Genomic DNA, 15,917 nt, shown 5'->3' with positions numbered 1-15,917 from the left:
GACCTTACTAACTATGAAACTATGAAACTCTTGCCATGCACCCCTAGCTGCTGAGGGCATGCGTCATTCATGCCCACAACTTGGGTAAGAGTCTTAATTCACTTTCAGGAAATAAAGTGGGTCTCCTTTAAGTCCTTCTGTTTACACTGTTCCACTTTGTATAAAATAATTAATGAGTCAGAATAAGGCCAGTAGTTAGGATTCTTGCTTGGGAGGTAGGACCTATTTTTCAGTCCCTCTTCAAGGGAAAGTGATGTGCTCTTTTAATATGAAGTGGAACAGTATCATGGGAAAGATGTAGAACTTTTACTACCCTAGCATACACTGTAGTCTGAGACTAAGGGCACACTCCCAGGATATATGGGTTCTAAATCCCCTTTGGTGTAGAAGGGAATTAAATTTGGATGCCTTGTATCCTAGATGAATGCTCTAACCACTGACGTATTTGGCAAATGTGAATACTGCTGTGCCTCCATACATTTTTCTCCCAGCTGGAACTCTTTGGCAAACTCTTTGAATAGTTTCAGGGCCATCAAAACTCCATTTTTTTCAGCTAATGGAAACTTTCCAGAAATAAAAAATCATTCTGATCTATACATTTTAGATACATGAGTTTGGATTTGAAGCAAAAGGTTTTCCCTGTATCTTCCCATCCCTTTTGCACTGCTCAAGGACTGCAAGAAATCTAGAGCAAAACATTAAAACTGCAATACACTTAATTTCTTAATTTGAATCTGGGAGATATGGGAAAAGGGCTATACTGTGAGGGTGGAGTCGTATTTGATTTAGAGCCATATTCTCTTTCACATTTCTCTGCTTAATACCACTTGCTTAGCTCCATAAGTGCCAAAAAATAATGCAAATTTTAGTTTCTATTCCTATTTGCATAGCTGTGCTTCCCTTGTGTTTCCCTTCTGAATGGGATCAAAACTTAAGTCTCCACTTCGGGCGTTTGCAACCATAACATAACAAATGTGCACAGTTGCAGAGTGCTTTTAACATAGCTGATCCTGCAAAAATGTAACCTTTGCCTGATCACAGCAATGGAGACTCAGTCCCCACCCCTCCCAGTCACTACTGAGAGTTGCCAGTTTGCTGGGGCAGGGGCAGGTAGGGGGGGGTGCATAGGAGGGGCAGGGCTGGGAAGAGGATTAGTCTGGCAGCCTCCCGGGCGGCATAGTTCAAAACACCTTCCAAAGCTCCTCTTAAAACTGTCCCAACTTCCAGAAAGAAAGTGAAAGGGAATATGGTTCAGTAAGGTGGATATTACCTTGCAAGAGAGAGAGACCTGGATTCTGGTCCCAGATACTGCTCTGTCCCATAGTGGGGTAGCAGCTATCCCACTGCCATATATTCATTTTATCCAATGAATATTAAATTCAAGGTGCAGAAAGATGATCAGAGCAGGGTTTTGAGCAGGTGTGTCAAACTCTTTTGGCTCCATGGGCTGGATGAGGATGTCTGGGCCAGTCTGCAGGCTGGATCTGGCCATGGACAGGGCCAGTCCAGTGGGATGCCACATGCAGTATGTTCCCTATGCTGGGCCCCTGTTCTGAAGGCAGTATGTATTAGCCCCACTCTGGGGCTTGTAGTGTGTGGGCTGGACCCAAAGCTGCAAGCCCCAGAGCCTTGGGGCTGGCATGGGGCACATGCTACATGTAGCAGCCTACTGGACTGCAGCTCTAGGGCATATCAGGATTAGGTTCCAGACCATTCATGCTCTCCAGAGCCAATATGTAGGACTGGCTAGTTGGGTGTTGCATGCTATGTGCGCCCTGCACCTGCCACCTGTGCTACAAGCTACGCCTATGGCATTGGGTCTAGCCTGTATACCAGACTGGCTCCATATGCCCCACACCATGTGCAGGGTTAGTATGAGATCCATGGACCAGATCATGAAGCTCCACGGGCCAGTTCCAGCCCATGGGCCATAAGTTTAACTCTCCTGGTTTAGGGCATATAAAGATGAAGCAGGATTTGGCCATTACTGTATAAATGCATGTTAATCAACTAGGTGCAATGGCCTATTTAAAAATAAACATAAGGTTAGTATTGTTGGCTTCTGTCTTCTTGTGAACTTTTATTTAAAGTTTTATGTATTATTTTAAGGTTAAATGTTTTCAATTATTTAACTTGAGATAGAGTCAGAATCCGAATAGACTTTTAAAGTAATATCTTATTCACTATGTGCAACTAGGGTAAAATGTTCCACATACCAGGTGCAGTATTGTTGTTGCTTTGGGTGTACTGATGTTCACAAAAAAACCCAAACATTTCAAGATACACAGGAGACTGTAGCTGAAATGGAGCACAGCCTTAAATATATTAGGGATAATTTGAGGGAGTCCTTGGCTAAAATTCCATCATGAATTCCTTGTTTTGGATGGAGTTCACCGTTCTTGCAACTGGTAAATAATCCTTCCTGAAGATGATTTTATCCCTGAGGCTTATAAAAATATCTTGAAGGGCATTTTTTTATTTAGATTGCAGAAGATTGTATCAGATGTAAGGTATTTAAGGAATGTTACTGGGAGGGAACTCACTCTTTTCTCCAAAAAGTAATTAAGAAACTCATTTTCAGTTTTCAAGTGCTGTGCAGTCTTTCATACTTATTATTGTACTCTTGAACCCTGCTGTACTCATAATGTGCTCGGTGTTCCCCAGGAGCAAAGTGTAAATATGTATAATATATACACTTAATATGGATTTCCTTGCTAACTGATACTGCCTCCTTGCTGGACTGCAGTTATACGATAATCAATTTGTTTGAACTAAAAGAAAAATAAATAACTTCCCACCCCTTCTACCCACCATCCTTTTCCTGCCCAGACTGCTAGAAGTAAGGTGCAAATTTTTAAATGTGACAGTAATCATAATCATTGTAGTAACTTAAGTTAGGATGTAATAAGTTCAGCATTACTTGATGCCTTTAAACAAGATGTGATAGCCCAACCCCTATGGGTGGGTGGTCCAGTGACTCAAATTTTATCCTTGAGCTGCATGTGTTTCTGCAACTGGTCCCAAAAGCAGTAGTGGGCACAATATTTAAGTTCATACTGTTTCCAGGATGCTCCTGGATAGCAGTGCTTACAAGTAGACTCTGCCCATCCACTCCTGCACACTTGTACCAAGTTCCCTCTGCAGCCAATCCTAAGGCCTCTTGAGAGGAGAAGCAAATGAGCAGGTCCCAGGAGGCAGTACTGGGAACATGATGGGCGTACCCAATGTGGCTCACAGCTGGGGGGTTTTCAATTGAATTTTCTATATAAAACAGAACTGCATCTTTGTACTCCATATTGTTCCTTTGCTTTAGAAAATATTTTCTGAAGAAGTGACTGTAGGTACTTTCCCTTAAAGTAAACACTTGACTACTTCGTTCTATTTTGCACTCTCTTCCTGGTTACTTATTTATAGTTCTTTGCACTTGTCATTGTACTTGAAGTCTTTGGCCTCCCCTTCTTGCAAGTCACAGCAGAACACCAAGGTACATGCATGACAAATAAATACAACACTTTTGGCATCTACCATATTTACTCAAATTCAAGATGAGTTCCCCCCCCACATTTAACATGAGGGAAAGAAGCCCCTTGTCTTGGATTTGAGATGTGGGTGCCAGGCAGCTGATGTAGCTCTGACTCAGGGTCAGAGATGGAGTTGGAGTCAGAGCTGCAGCTGCTGCCCACACCCCACAGCATATGCTTCCCTGTCTGCCCCCACTGTTGCTGTCTCTGCTTCCCCACCCTCCTTTCCCTGCCAGTGCTGCCACTTACCCCTCTGGCTTCAGCATAGCTCCAGTCCCAGTCCTGCGCTAGCCGTGGAGCACATGGTTGCTGTGATCCCAGCCCAGCCATGAAGCAGTGGCAATGGCAGCAGCTCCAAGGCCCAACCTAGAGATGTTGGCAAGCAGGGGCTGTGAGGGGTAGTAGGGAAGCAGAGGCAGTAGCAGGGGGACAGAGACTGTGGAGCACAAGTGGATGGGGGCAGAGGCTGTGGGGAGGGGCAGGAAACAGAAGTGACTGGGCAGGGGTGGGGAGGCAGGCACCAGAGGGCATAGGCAGGAGGCAGGGCAGATACTGGGGTGCACAAGCACTGGTTTGGGGCAAGTGGTGGGGGAGGGATAGGTGGCACAGGGCAAGGTGTGGGGTGAGGGCAGGAGGCAAGGGTAGGACCACTTGACTCCCCTGCCACCTTCCTCCCTGCCACTGCTTGCCTGTGGGAAGGACAAAATTAATCCAACCCTCCAATAATTAGATTCTAGACACAGAAAATTATAACTCTGTAAATGTGGTATTCACTTTGTGAGGAGACTAGACCTTTCTAATATATAAAGAACTCAACCAAATATTTTCGATCTAAATATTTTTTGTTAACACCATAGATTTTAGTAATGGGCTACAGGGGCCTCTGTCTTGGTTGCATCACAGTAAGGTACTTGTTAGTAAATCATGGAACATAGGAAGACAATGGCTTGGATTAAAAATGAACTGCAGATTGATAGCACCTGCATCTTCATTGCTTGATGTTAAGGAAGCCTTGAGCTCCACCTGTGATGTTGAAAGATTCAGTTTGTGCCAAGAAATGTATACCATAAGCCTTCCCAGGAACAAGAATTTCTAGTGCTATTTTAAGGTTTTGAAATTATCACACACATTTTCAGTAGCTATTTCTCTACATTTATAGATATCAGGAATCCTTCTGTTGCAGTTAAAAGTAGACAACAGGTTATTCAAGATACCAACAAGCGAAGGACTTTGTTGAAAGATAACAGCTGGATAAAGAAGAGATCTGAGGAGGAAAAGTAAGAGTGATAGTGTACAACATATTTCTCGTGATTGCAGGTTAACATCTTGTATTCCTTTGTCTTGATTTGCTATCTGATTTTTTGCATGTACAACCTTTTACTGACTGGATCTGTACTTGTGTTTGAATGTATGGACACAGCCATGTGAGGCACTGACTGCCTTCTTCCCTTTGCTAACATAACTAGCCTCCATTTTTATTTTAGTGGGATATGTAACATTTTATAAGGCTGCTGTCTCACAGGATTTGAGGATTAAAAATGACAGAGCGTGCACTCCTAAAGCTTTGATTGCATGAATATTTAATTCTGTTAGGTCTGCAACACAATGAGTAATTAAAGGTGGTATATCCCATTAAGTAACTTAATTACATCAAGACTACTACTTTAAATATAATGGTGCCCAAATTATTACATTATATTGTTATAATACCTAGAATCCCCAACTAAGATCAGGCCATTATAGCACTGGTTGCTATATAAACAGATTCCTCTGTGAAAGAGTTTACACAATCTGTAGAAGCAAGATCTGTACTCAGTGGAATTACCATGATGTAAAAATGGTGCAAGATCTGAATTAGGACACAAGTCTTTGTCAAGAAATTATCTTATTGCTTTAAGATATCTCTATTATATTTATGTCCTTAAAAACTGTTTGATTTGTAATCAATAATCTGCCTTTTAAAAATTGTAGCACAGATGAAAATTATGGGAGGGCTGTCCTAAACCAATACAAATCCCAAGATGGTTTACACAGGTACAGTAGTTTGTCTATACATCTTTGAAATGATAATGTCAGAGATAAAGGGAAAGGCACATGCTTGTACTAAACATCATTTTATATGAAGAGCTTGTTTTATTCAGTTTGAGCCCATTCCTGCTCCCATTGTAATAGTTGATTTAAAAGAAAGTTGAACTGGGCCCTTTGACATCTGAGTAGACTGGACTACTGTGTGAAGTCTTAATGCAAGACTTGTACTTTATTTGAATTGTACTCAGATAATGATATATTTGCATGAGAGAAGGCTGAGGGGGGACCTGGTGACCGTCTATAAACTCACTAGGGGGGACCAGAAGGGTTTGGGGGAGACACTGGTTCCCCTAGTGCCCCCTGGCATAACAAGGAATAATGGACACAAATTATTGGAGAGTAGGTTTAGATTAGACATCTGCAAGAACTACTTTGCAGTTAGGGTGGCTAGGAGCTGGAACCAACTTCCAAGGAAAGTGGTGCTGGCTCCTACCCTGGGGATCTTTAAGAAGAGGCTTGATGCCTACCTGGCTGGACTCATTTGAGTCCAGTTTTTCTCCTGCCCAGGCAGGGGTCGGACTTGAAGATCTACAAGGTCCCTTCCGACCCAACTTCTATGATTCTATGCATATTCTGTTTATTTTGCATAAAATAGACACATATTTCATTTGGTTTTAATTACTTCTAATTAATTAAGTAATCTTTTCTTAACACCAGGAACGTGAATGAAAAAGAAGATCAGAAAGTTTACCTTGGCCGATACAGATCTGATACTTCTTTAGACAAGTAGGTTTTTTCCCTTCTTATAAAGTATTTTTCATTTCTAGTGCATGTGATGTTTTGCCTTGAAAGAGAAGAATTAAATGAAAAGTTTTGTGTTAATTCTTGCATTTATGACCATTTCTAACACTTGTACACATTTTTACACCTAGAACTTTTTGTCTTTCAGGAGGGATATTTGTACATCTAGAAAAGTGATTCTCAACCAGGGGGCTGAGATACCCTGGGGTGTCACTAGATCTTTTGAAGCATTATGTCCATTTATTATGCTACCTGGTGGTCTTCATGCTCTTCACACTGGTGATGACATCACCTTAAGATGGCTTAAATAATACACTAAAACCGCATAGGCTAAATACATTTTTAAGTATGCTGGGTGGTGTAAGGAGATAAATGCGGTGTTAAGAGATAAGCAGATAAACTAAGAAAATAAGTCCAGGCTCAGGATTGGTCCTGACTGGACAATCCCCCATCTCCCATACCAGGCGTGGACAATTCTCCCATCCCCAACAATGCCAGGCTTCTCTGCAGGGAAGTAAGCACTGTAATATATATAATAGTTTTTTAAATTAGTACCCGGGTGTGTCCCATAACCACTAGATTATTGGGATACAACAGGGCTGCTCAACCCCTGGCCCATGGGCTCTGCATGGCTGCTGCAGGAAGCTCTGGGCAGCACTAAGGGGGAGGGTCTGCTTTGCCCCCATGCCGAGCACACTTCTACTTCACCAGTGCTGCAATTGCTGCAGCTGTTCACTGTGAGCGTGTGAATCTGCAGCAGGCACAGGGTGGGTCAGGGCTGCACATGGGTCCACACCAGTACCACATCTGGAGGTGGAAATGCTGATCACAAGCAGCCAGCATTGATTCATAAAAAACAAAACATGTTAAAAAAACCTGATCTGCTTCTTTGACAAAGTAACTACTTGGGTGGATGAAGGGAATGCTGTGGATACCGTGTATCTGGACTTCAGTGTGGTTTTAGACAAGGTCCCACACAACCTTCTCATAAACAAATAAGAGAAATGTGGGCAGGACAAGACTACTACAAGGTGAATAGATTACTGACTCAAAAGCCTCAAGCAAAGGGTAATTATAAATGGATCTATGTCAGAATGGCAGGAGGTTTTGAGTGGAGTCCTACAGGGGCCTGTCCTGGGCCCAGTGCTCTTCAGTGTGTTTATTAACAATTTAGATGTTGGCATAGAAAGCCTCTTGAGAGACTTAATATGAGTCTGTAGTGTGATGCAGCCACACAAAAGATGAATGTATTTTTGGGATGCATCTGATGCATAAAGCGGTTCGTTTCTCTGGAGGCCTGCAAAAAATCACAGACACACATACATTAAACGGCACAAAGGTGGCATTTGTTTGCAAACAAAGGTCAGAGCAGAGTCAGGTACTCAGATTACTCTGACCCCGCATTGGTATTCGCAAGCGAAATTTATCTTTTCTCTCCTGGGCACGTGTGCAGAAACAGGAACTCTTACAGCTTACTTCCGTTTCATACAAGCATACATGTAAGTTACATCACTACATACATCGCATGTATAGTATAATTAACTACTTAAGTATAATTAACTACTTAAGTATGCAGGGCGGAGAAGTAAATATGCATCAGCTAATTAAGCATGCTCAGAAACTACAACAGGTCACCAAAAGTTTACTTCCCCCCCGCTTTCAAGGACACAGATAATTGAATTTTGGCTCCTGCAATCCGCATGAGAAAGACTTAAGGCAGGTGAGGGGGAGAAACTGCAATTAGCATAAGAAAGGCTGTAGCAAGGCTGGGAAAGAAAAAGTCCTTGGCAGTATTTCTTTCTTACCAGGTGCAAGATGCAAGCTGCGCATTTCTAACAATATTCTATTTCTAACACATCAGTAGAAGCATTAGGTGCAAGACACAGGAGGTGATAATGCCACTCTACTCAGCACAAGTTAGGCCTCATCTGGAGTACTATGTGCAGATTTGGGCTCCACACTTTAAAGAGGATGTGGGCAGGGCCAGCCCATCCTATCCTGCATAACCTGTGGCCACAAGGGGCCCTGCAGCCAAGGGGCCCCCTACGGTTGTGAATACTTCAACTCAGTACTGTAGCAAGGGGGGTGGGTGGTTGCCACCACTCTGCGTTGCTGCTGGCACTGTCTTCTTTGGCCACTTGCCACCCCTCTCTTCCTCCTGCTGCTGATACCACTGTTGGCTTCTTCAGCTGCTCACCACACCCCCTTCCTACCCCTCCACCCCACTGCTACCACTGCTGCCACCGACTTCTTCATGTCAGGGGCTCCCAAAAAATTGTAGGCCAGCCCTGGATGTAGAGAAGTTAGAGAGGGTCCAGAGGTAGCAAAGATGATCAAGAGCCTGGAGGGCAAGTCATATGAGTAGAGGCTGAAGGAACTAGGCATATTCAGCTTGTGGAAAAGGTGAGTAAGAGCAGTTTTCAAATACTTGAAAGGCTGCCAAAAAGAAGAGGGAAAGCGCCTTTTCTCTCTTGCTGCACAGAGGAGTATGAGGACCAATGGCTTGAAGTTGCAGCAAAGTAAGTTTAGGTTAGATATCTGGAAAAACTTCTTTACTGTTAGAATAGTGAGAGAAATTGTGGACTGTCCATGACTAGAGGTGTTCAAGAAGAGGTTGGACAGCCACAGGTTGGGAATGATCTAGCATAGCTATGTCTATGTTCTACTATAGGTATTTCCCATGCTCCTGAGCTTTGCTCGTTTCCCTCTGCCCCTTCCGCTGCATTTGTCAGGGTGTTTTTAGGCCTGGGATGTACCAGTGCTCCTGCTGAGACCAAAGCCAGTCCTGGCTGCAGGGTCTTGCCCCTCTGCTCAGGATCAGACCGATCACCATATTTGGGGTCAGAAAGGAATTTTATCCCATGGTGAGATTGGTATGGACCATGGGGTTTTTGCTTTCCTCTGTAGCAGGGGATGTACCTAGGACTTCTTGAGCATATATTGACAAAATTTTATAGGAACAGTAACTATAAAGACCCCTAACAGTGCTAGGGGTCTTGACCTTCTCAGAACCTCTGACTGGAGGAGCTGGAAGCAGAGCTGGGAACCTCTCAGGTCACTGCTCAGATCCTTGTTGGAGCAGAGGGGAGCCTCTCCTGCAGGCTGCAGTCTCTCCTTGGGGATCCTGGAGCCCAGTGGGGAGCCTCATAAACATGCCTTGTGAAGCCCTGGGGGCGGCACCCCTCCCCCCATCCCTTCCTTAGTCCCAGCCTCACTCCCTCCCTCCCTCCCTCATCACCATGCAAACCTATCCCTATTTGTGACATTGTCAAGTGGGTTTGCTTTATGTGAATTCGATTTATGTGCCATTCTCCAGGAATGCATGTACTGCATAAATAGAGGGAAACTTAAAGTTCCCCCAAAATGGTACAGTTTTGGGGCTCAGACCTCAGGTAAGTACGTACAGAATTGTGTAACTGCCTGATCAGAATGCAGCCTACTGTGCATGCTCAATGTGTATGTCTGCTCCACTTTTGGAATAGGATTGCAAACTGTGCATAAGCGTCAAAAAAGCAGTTATGGAGCTGGGTAAAGGCTATTTGGGTATGTAAAGTCAAACAGGATTTTTTTCTTCTTTAGCCATTTATATAGACAATCACTTGGGAGTCACTTATTGTGCATTAGATACACGCCAGTTCCTTGGAGGAAAAGGAACACTTACCCACCTCCATGGTAACTATTATTCAAGATGTTTTGTACATGTATACATTCCATACATCTTTGTAAATACTTTTGAAGGAACTGAGAAGGTGGATGATATGGCTACCCCCTTTATCCTTTGTCTCTAAGAACAAGAACGTGCAAAGCACATAGTCTCTGACTCAACAATAGTGCTAGTGAAAGCCTCTGGCTCGAGTGCACTGTGTACATAGACAGCACGGTGGATGTGTACTTGCATACCACATCTTGAAGAACAACAAATAATCATACAGATAAGTGTCAGCTTTTTCCTACCGTTAACTAATTATCAATCCCACCTTTGTCTGTGAGAAGGGTGGGGCAAAGGGAGTTTCCTATGCAAAATATGTCTTCCTTCTCATTAAGAACAGATTATATATGGGGAAAAGAGATGGAGGACATATATTACATCAGTTGGTCAGGATGCTGGTTATACTTTTATATCTATATACAAAATACATCTGACTCCATAACTGCTTTTATGAGGCACTGTTTCCTTTATGTGACAACTAAGTCTTGAAAGACAAGACTGTAACAGTAAAGAGGATGTTCAAGCCAACTCCAGTTTCCTATTTTATTATTGCCCAGAATCCCTGAAACATGGGGACAGAAATACAAAGTAAGTTAAACATGGACATTTGAAATTTTCTTCATTAACCCCAGTAAAACAAAAGTTGGAGGAAAGTCTAATATGCAAGTCTGATACTGATACAGCTGGTTCTTCAGACATTTGAGAATTATCAAGCAATGTAGTCACTGTTAGCAAGTTTAGTGAGACCCCTAGTGATCTACTGAATAACTGCTGGCTAGTCACAGGCTACCTTGGGCAAAAGTACTATTTATTCATCTAATATTAAGTTCTTTATTTAAAAATGAGACTAAAACCCAGAAAGGACACTAGTATAAACTGTGCATTGGAAATCCACATAGAGAATTCCACTGAAAGTACCAGTTGCCTATTTTTTAAGTAAAGGCAGATTAAGTAATTCTTTGTTTCACTATATGGTATTAATTCAGTAGATACCTGAATAAACATTGCTATGCTGTCTCAATAGATTTGTATAATATTCCAGTAAAAAGGAGTAAGAAACGCTAATTATTTTTCTGTATATTTCTTTATTTAAATAAATAGGTTTTGATGGAAACTTTTTTTAAAGAATTTGTTAGCCAGGTACTTAAATATGCACATTAAAGTTACTAATCAGTTGTAAGGTATACAGTTTAGTCTTGGTCTTTTGGTAGAGTTCTTACTGATATCGGTAGGGGTTCCATATATGGAATGAATACAGAACTATGTAAGTGGAACTAGCTCTGGCTCTAAGATATTATGAACGATAGATAGTTACCCTTCCACAAGACAGAAAAAAAAATACTGGGATAGCTTCATAATGATTTCACTGAAAGGTTTTAGGCAACAAATGGAGAATCCATAAAGGGCATGAAAAGTCATGTGCTTCTTCCTTAATGTAGATCTAATGGCTTCATAAAATCAATATTAAGTACCACTTGTCTAATCTCTTTGGTTGATATATCTCCTGTGGATTTTAGCTCTGTTCCAACAAGGATGTTATACTAAGGTATTTTCAAATCACATTGATCTCTAAAAGCCATAAAAACACAGTGCGCCTCTCATGGGACAGTGGATGATGGTTTCTGTATTAAATATACACTACTACCGTATCAAAAACAGTCTAAATATATTCACTAGAACTGATAGCAATTTAAAGGAAAAAATATTAATTTTATTTGCATGTCATTTTGGTAGATATAGAAGTCAACTTTTGAACTGAGATTTAATTTTTTTCAGCAAGCTAGACAAACTTTCAAATATACATGTATTATTATTATATTGTTTCACTTACTATTTTATTCTTACCTCTCAACATCTGGTATACTGTTAATGTAAAATGTTTAGACTCCATAATATTTGATTTTCCATTTTATTCTTAGTGGTGTTTTTTTTTTAAATCAGACTTGAGTCTAATCTAAAGTGATTGTTATAATTTATTTTGTACTACTTTTTTCCACACAGAATTTCAGATAGAAGTGATGTTGAGAAAGTAAATAAATCCCCAGTCTTGGATAAGAAGCCAACTAATAGGTATGAGTTTAGGAAATGTACTTAATTATGAATTATTACTTTTTGTTTGTTTAGTTACAAATATATCTACAGATAAATAACTAATATTATGTGGTTATGTAATGAATTTAGTATTTCATATAGGTTGTTTGAGGGAGGGTAGTGGCTTTTTGTTTTTTGTTTTTAGTATGGACAATTTAGGTAAAAACATCTCAAAATCTCAGCAGTAAAATTTCAATTGTCCTAAAAAGTTGAAATCCAGAAACAAGGAAGGGGAGGAGGGGATGGGACAAGGGGGACTGGGACTCTCTCTCTCTCTCTCTCTCTCTCTCTTCCTGTGTATATATATAGGCAGATAAAAACCAAAACTATTTTGGGGAAAGGTCAGTTTTCCAGTAGGGAAAATTTTCAGATTTCGAGGAAAGTAGATACTTTCTGTAAATGTTTTTCATTTTATGAATAACCTAACCTTTATGAAAAGGTCAGGTATTATATTTATTACTTTAATGGGACAAATTCATTCTTAGTGCAACTTCATTATAGTTATATCCTCGAGAAATTATGTCTAGTATAGCTGGTTGTGATAACTGAACTGTGAAAGTGCTCAGATACTTCTAAAGAGAAACTTAGTAACTCAGAGCACCAAATTTCCAGATCCATGGGTCTGCATGCTGGATCCCACCTCACTGGGCAGGAGTGGTGCTAACTCCAGGGGTCAGTCCTGGGGTGGAGAGGCTGGGAGTGGGGTGGTACCAAACCCCCAGGACCCAATCCAAGTGCCCTAGGGTGGAAGGGACAGTGCCAAGCCCCTAGAGATCAGTTGCCATGTGTAGGGATGAGAGAGGGCAGTGCCCAGGGCCTGCTGCCTGTGCTTAGGATAGTGAGGTCGGGGTTCAATCCTGGTGCATGGGGCTCGATCCATCTGTGGATGGGTCTTACTTCACTCATCTGGCCTGTAGGGCCAACAGATTGAGCACTGGTCTAGAACAAAATTCAAAGTGGGCCCTAAGTCGGTATTAAATGGTTCATCAATTTTTGTCGTTACCTTCTGTGCTAGTGATTCTCAACAGGGATGCTATGAGATCCTTTTAAGGATACTCTGGGGTGGTTTGAAATATTAGCAATTGGAAATATTATGTGTGGAAACACCTATGCATGATTCACAAGATAAACCCAGGTTTCAAATAGGAATACATAGTGTCAAAAACATTTTTACTTGCTGTGGACTTTCTGATTCTTTGTAACAGAAGTGCTTCTATTATTTTTCTGCAGTTAAAAAATAAGTGAAATTAGTTTTCAAAATGGAATGCTGCTAAATTCAGAAAAGTTATGGAAATATGCCTTGAGTCTAAAAAGGATGACAACCAATGCTTTATATATTTGCTGTCAGATAGTTATAGCAAGATGCATATTTATTTTCAGTAGCTCAGAAGTGGAGATGGCAGTGCAGTAACTTGAGAAGTAAACTTTTTCTTATGAGAAAAATTACAATAATTAAAATATGATCTTTATGCTGTCCGTTATGGGTAGAATTTTGGATAATGTGTTAGCCATCTAAATAAAGGTGCTTATTTTCCATAAGTAATTATAAAACATATAATTTTAAATATCAAAACCAATATTCAGTATTTTTGTGGCTACAGAGGGCAGTATAGAGACATGGATGGATATAGTGGCTAAGATATAAAGAAAGCAATGATATGTAGTGCACAATTTGAGAATATTTAAGAAGCTCAACCTTTCAGAACACTGTCTGGACATCTGAATCCTTGAATAATTCCTTTCTAGACATGGAAAATATATAAATTTGTTATAATTTCCCATGTCTAGAATCTTTTTATTGTAGTGTTTTCTTAAATGTATCTCCCTTGCCACAGCAGCATCGCAATAGGGGGCAGGCAGTGATGGGGCAGGTGGTAGGGGGCCTATGGGCGGGGTAGGCTGTAGGGGCAGCAGTGGGGGAGTTGAGCAAGTTGTCCCCTGCACTTTGACCCCCTACACAACTTGTTCCCCTACACCCTTTCTCTTGCTGTCCATCTTCCCCATCACTTGCCCTCCCTACTGCCTGTCCTGTTTTGCCTGCATTCCCCACTTTCAGCCCCCTCCTGTGGTGCCCCCCCCCCATCCTGGCACTTGCTTCCATACCTGCACCCCCTGGCACCTTCAACCTTCCTGTGTCTATCCCCATCTATCCCCCCAGCTGCCTGCCCCTGCCCATTGCCTCTACTCCCCTTCCCCACCACTTATCCTTTGGCTCTGGCAGGGATCCAGCCCAGGGCCTGGAATGTGGGGGTGCTTCAGCCCCAGCCCAGCCTGGTAGCAGCTAATGATGGGAAGCAGCTCTGGGCCAGAGCTACTCATCTGGGCTGGGCTGAGCTGGAGCAACCCCACGGTCCATGCCCCAGGATGGAGCGGGCTTGCAGCCTCGCCAGAGCCAGAAGATATGTGGCAACAGTGGGTGTAGAAAAGGGGCAGAGGCTGCAGTGGGGAAAAGATGGTGCAGGGGCAGGCAGGGGGGCAGAGGTTGTTTGGGGGAGCAGGCAGTTGGCTCTGACCCCAACTCCAAGTGTGGGCCAGATTTAGAGTTGCAGCAGTGGCCTGCCTCCTCACAGCCTTGTGCACAAATCCAAAAAAAGGCACTTTCCCCACTATGTTAAATGGGGCTGTCTTGGATTTGAGTAAATATGGTAAAAACAGCCAACAGTTCCAGATATAATCACAGTTTTTAATTCCATCTTTCAAAGAATTTTGTAAGGGCAGACACCTCATTCTTGATCCTTAATTTATCACTTAAAATTAGAACATAATTGGCAAATAATAAATACATTAAATATCCTTCCTTAACAGGCAATCTTTGGCTCCTACCACATCAGTCACTACCACTGATACCATTACTACCTCGCCTGTGAAGAAAAAAAGGTATTCACTGTCATCTTTCTTCTGTTGCTGGAAGATATTTATGGGTTTACATCATGTCACCAGTAGACTCTTAACATATTGCTCTTAACAGACTATGAGCTTCTTTCACGAACAAGCTTGGATTCCTCTTCAAAAGAATTAAGCTCCAGCTGTCTGCCCTCACAGTGCCTCTGTACTGTCTGTTTTTGCTGGACCTGACTCAGTCCCTGATTCTTGCATGGGACACTTCAATACCAAGTAACACAAATGAACAATACTATTGCATTCAATATTGATAACATTTAAGTTTAAATAAATCTAATTTCACTGATATCAGCTAAGAGGTTATTAGAACTGGCTGTAGAGGACCTTTCCAAATAATTAATTGAAAGTGGGCTGCTGGTAGATGTCCACCTTTCTTTATATATTTCCTTCCCGATAGCAGATTCCACCTTCTGTTCCTTTTGGGCTTTCCTCCCATTGCTTTCTCTTTTCATGTACTAAAGTGATGACCAGTGAAAAAGTTAATGTTGAAATTAAAGTGTTATTACTGGGTTTAGAGTGAATACCCCAGTATGATCAATGGAGGGGTAGGCAGTTCACCTCTCAGTAATTTTTTCAGGTTTGCAGACCTGAGATGAACCTGGCCTAGCATCAGTTATACGTAGCTAAGATGGAAAGGCTTTTATAACACTATTCCCAAGAGTAATGGTTAGATACTTATTTACTTTAACAACTGTGATGGGCTGGCTGGCAGTGACCTGGCCCAGGGGTTTTGAAAGGGCAAAAGATGATTGGAGGACTTGGGATTCCCCTTCCTCACCAATCAGGCCCCAGAGACTCCCCCCCCCCCCCCCCACCCCTTGTCCCGATTGGCCCCTTGGGTCACCTGGAGGGGGATAAAAGAGGCA

At 42.0% G+C, this 15,917-nt stretch overlaps 1 protein-coding gene across 3 annotated transcripts in view; it reads left to right on the top strand.

Moving 5' to 3' along the window:
* SCEL (sciellin) overlaps window positions 1-15,917 on the top strand; it is a 98,219-nt gene that overhangs the window by 20,463 nt on the left and 61,839 nt on the right. For all 3 annotated transcript variants that reach the window (XM_019529775.1, XM_019529774.1, XM_019529773.1), the window contains exons 3-7: window positions 4,681-4,798; window positions 5,493-5,555; window positions 6,267-6,335; window positions 12,061-12,129; window positions 14,956-15,027. In XM_019529775.1, coding sequence (XP_019385320.1) covers window positions 4,681-4,798; window positions 5,493-5,555; window positions 6,267-6,335; window positions 12,061-12,129; window positions 14,956-15,027 — 391 coding nt within the window. The remainder of the gene's footprint in view (window positions 1-4,680; window positions 4,799-5,492; window positions 5,556-6,266; window positions 6,336-12,060; window positions 12,130-14,955; window positions 15,028-15,917) is intronic.

This window comes from Crocodylus porosus, unplaced genomic scaffold (genome assembly GCF_001723895.1).
Source record: "Crocodylus porosus isolate Cpor-Errol unplaced genomic scaffold, CroPor_comp1, whole genome shotgun sequence".
In the NCBI taxonomy this organism is placed as follows: domain Eukaryota; kingdom Metazoa; phylum Chordata; order Crocodylia; family Crocodylidae; genus Crocodylus; species Crocodylus porosus.
The sequence above is the reverse complement of the archived record's forward strand: the minus strand, read 5'-3'. Positions and strand labels throughout refer to the sequence as shown.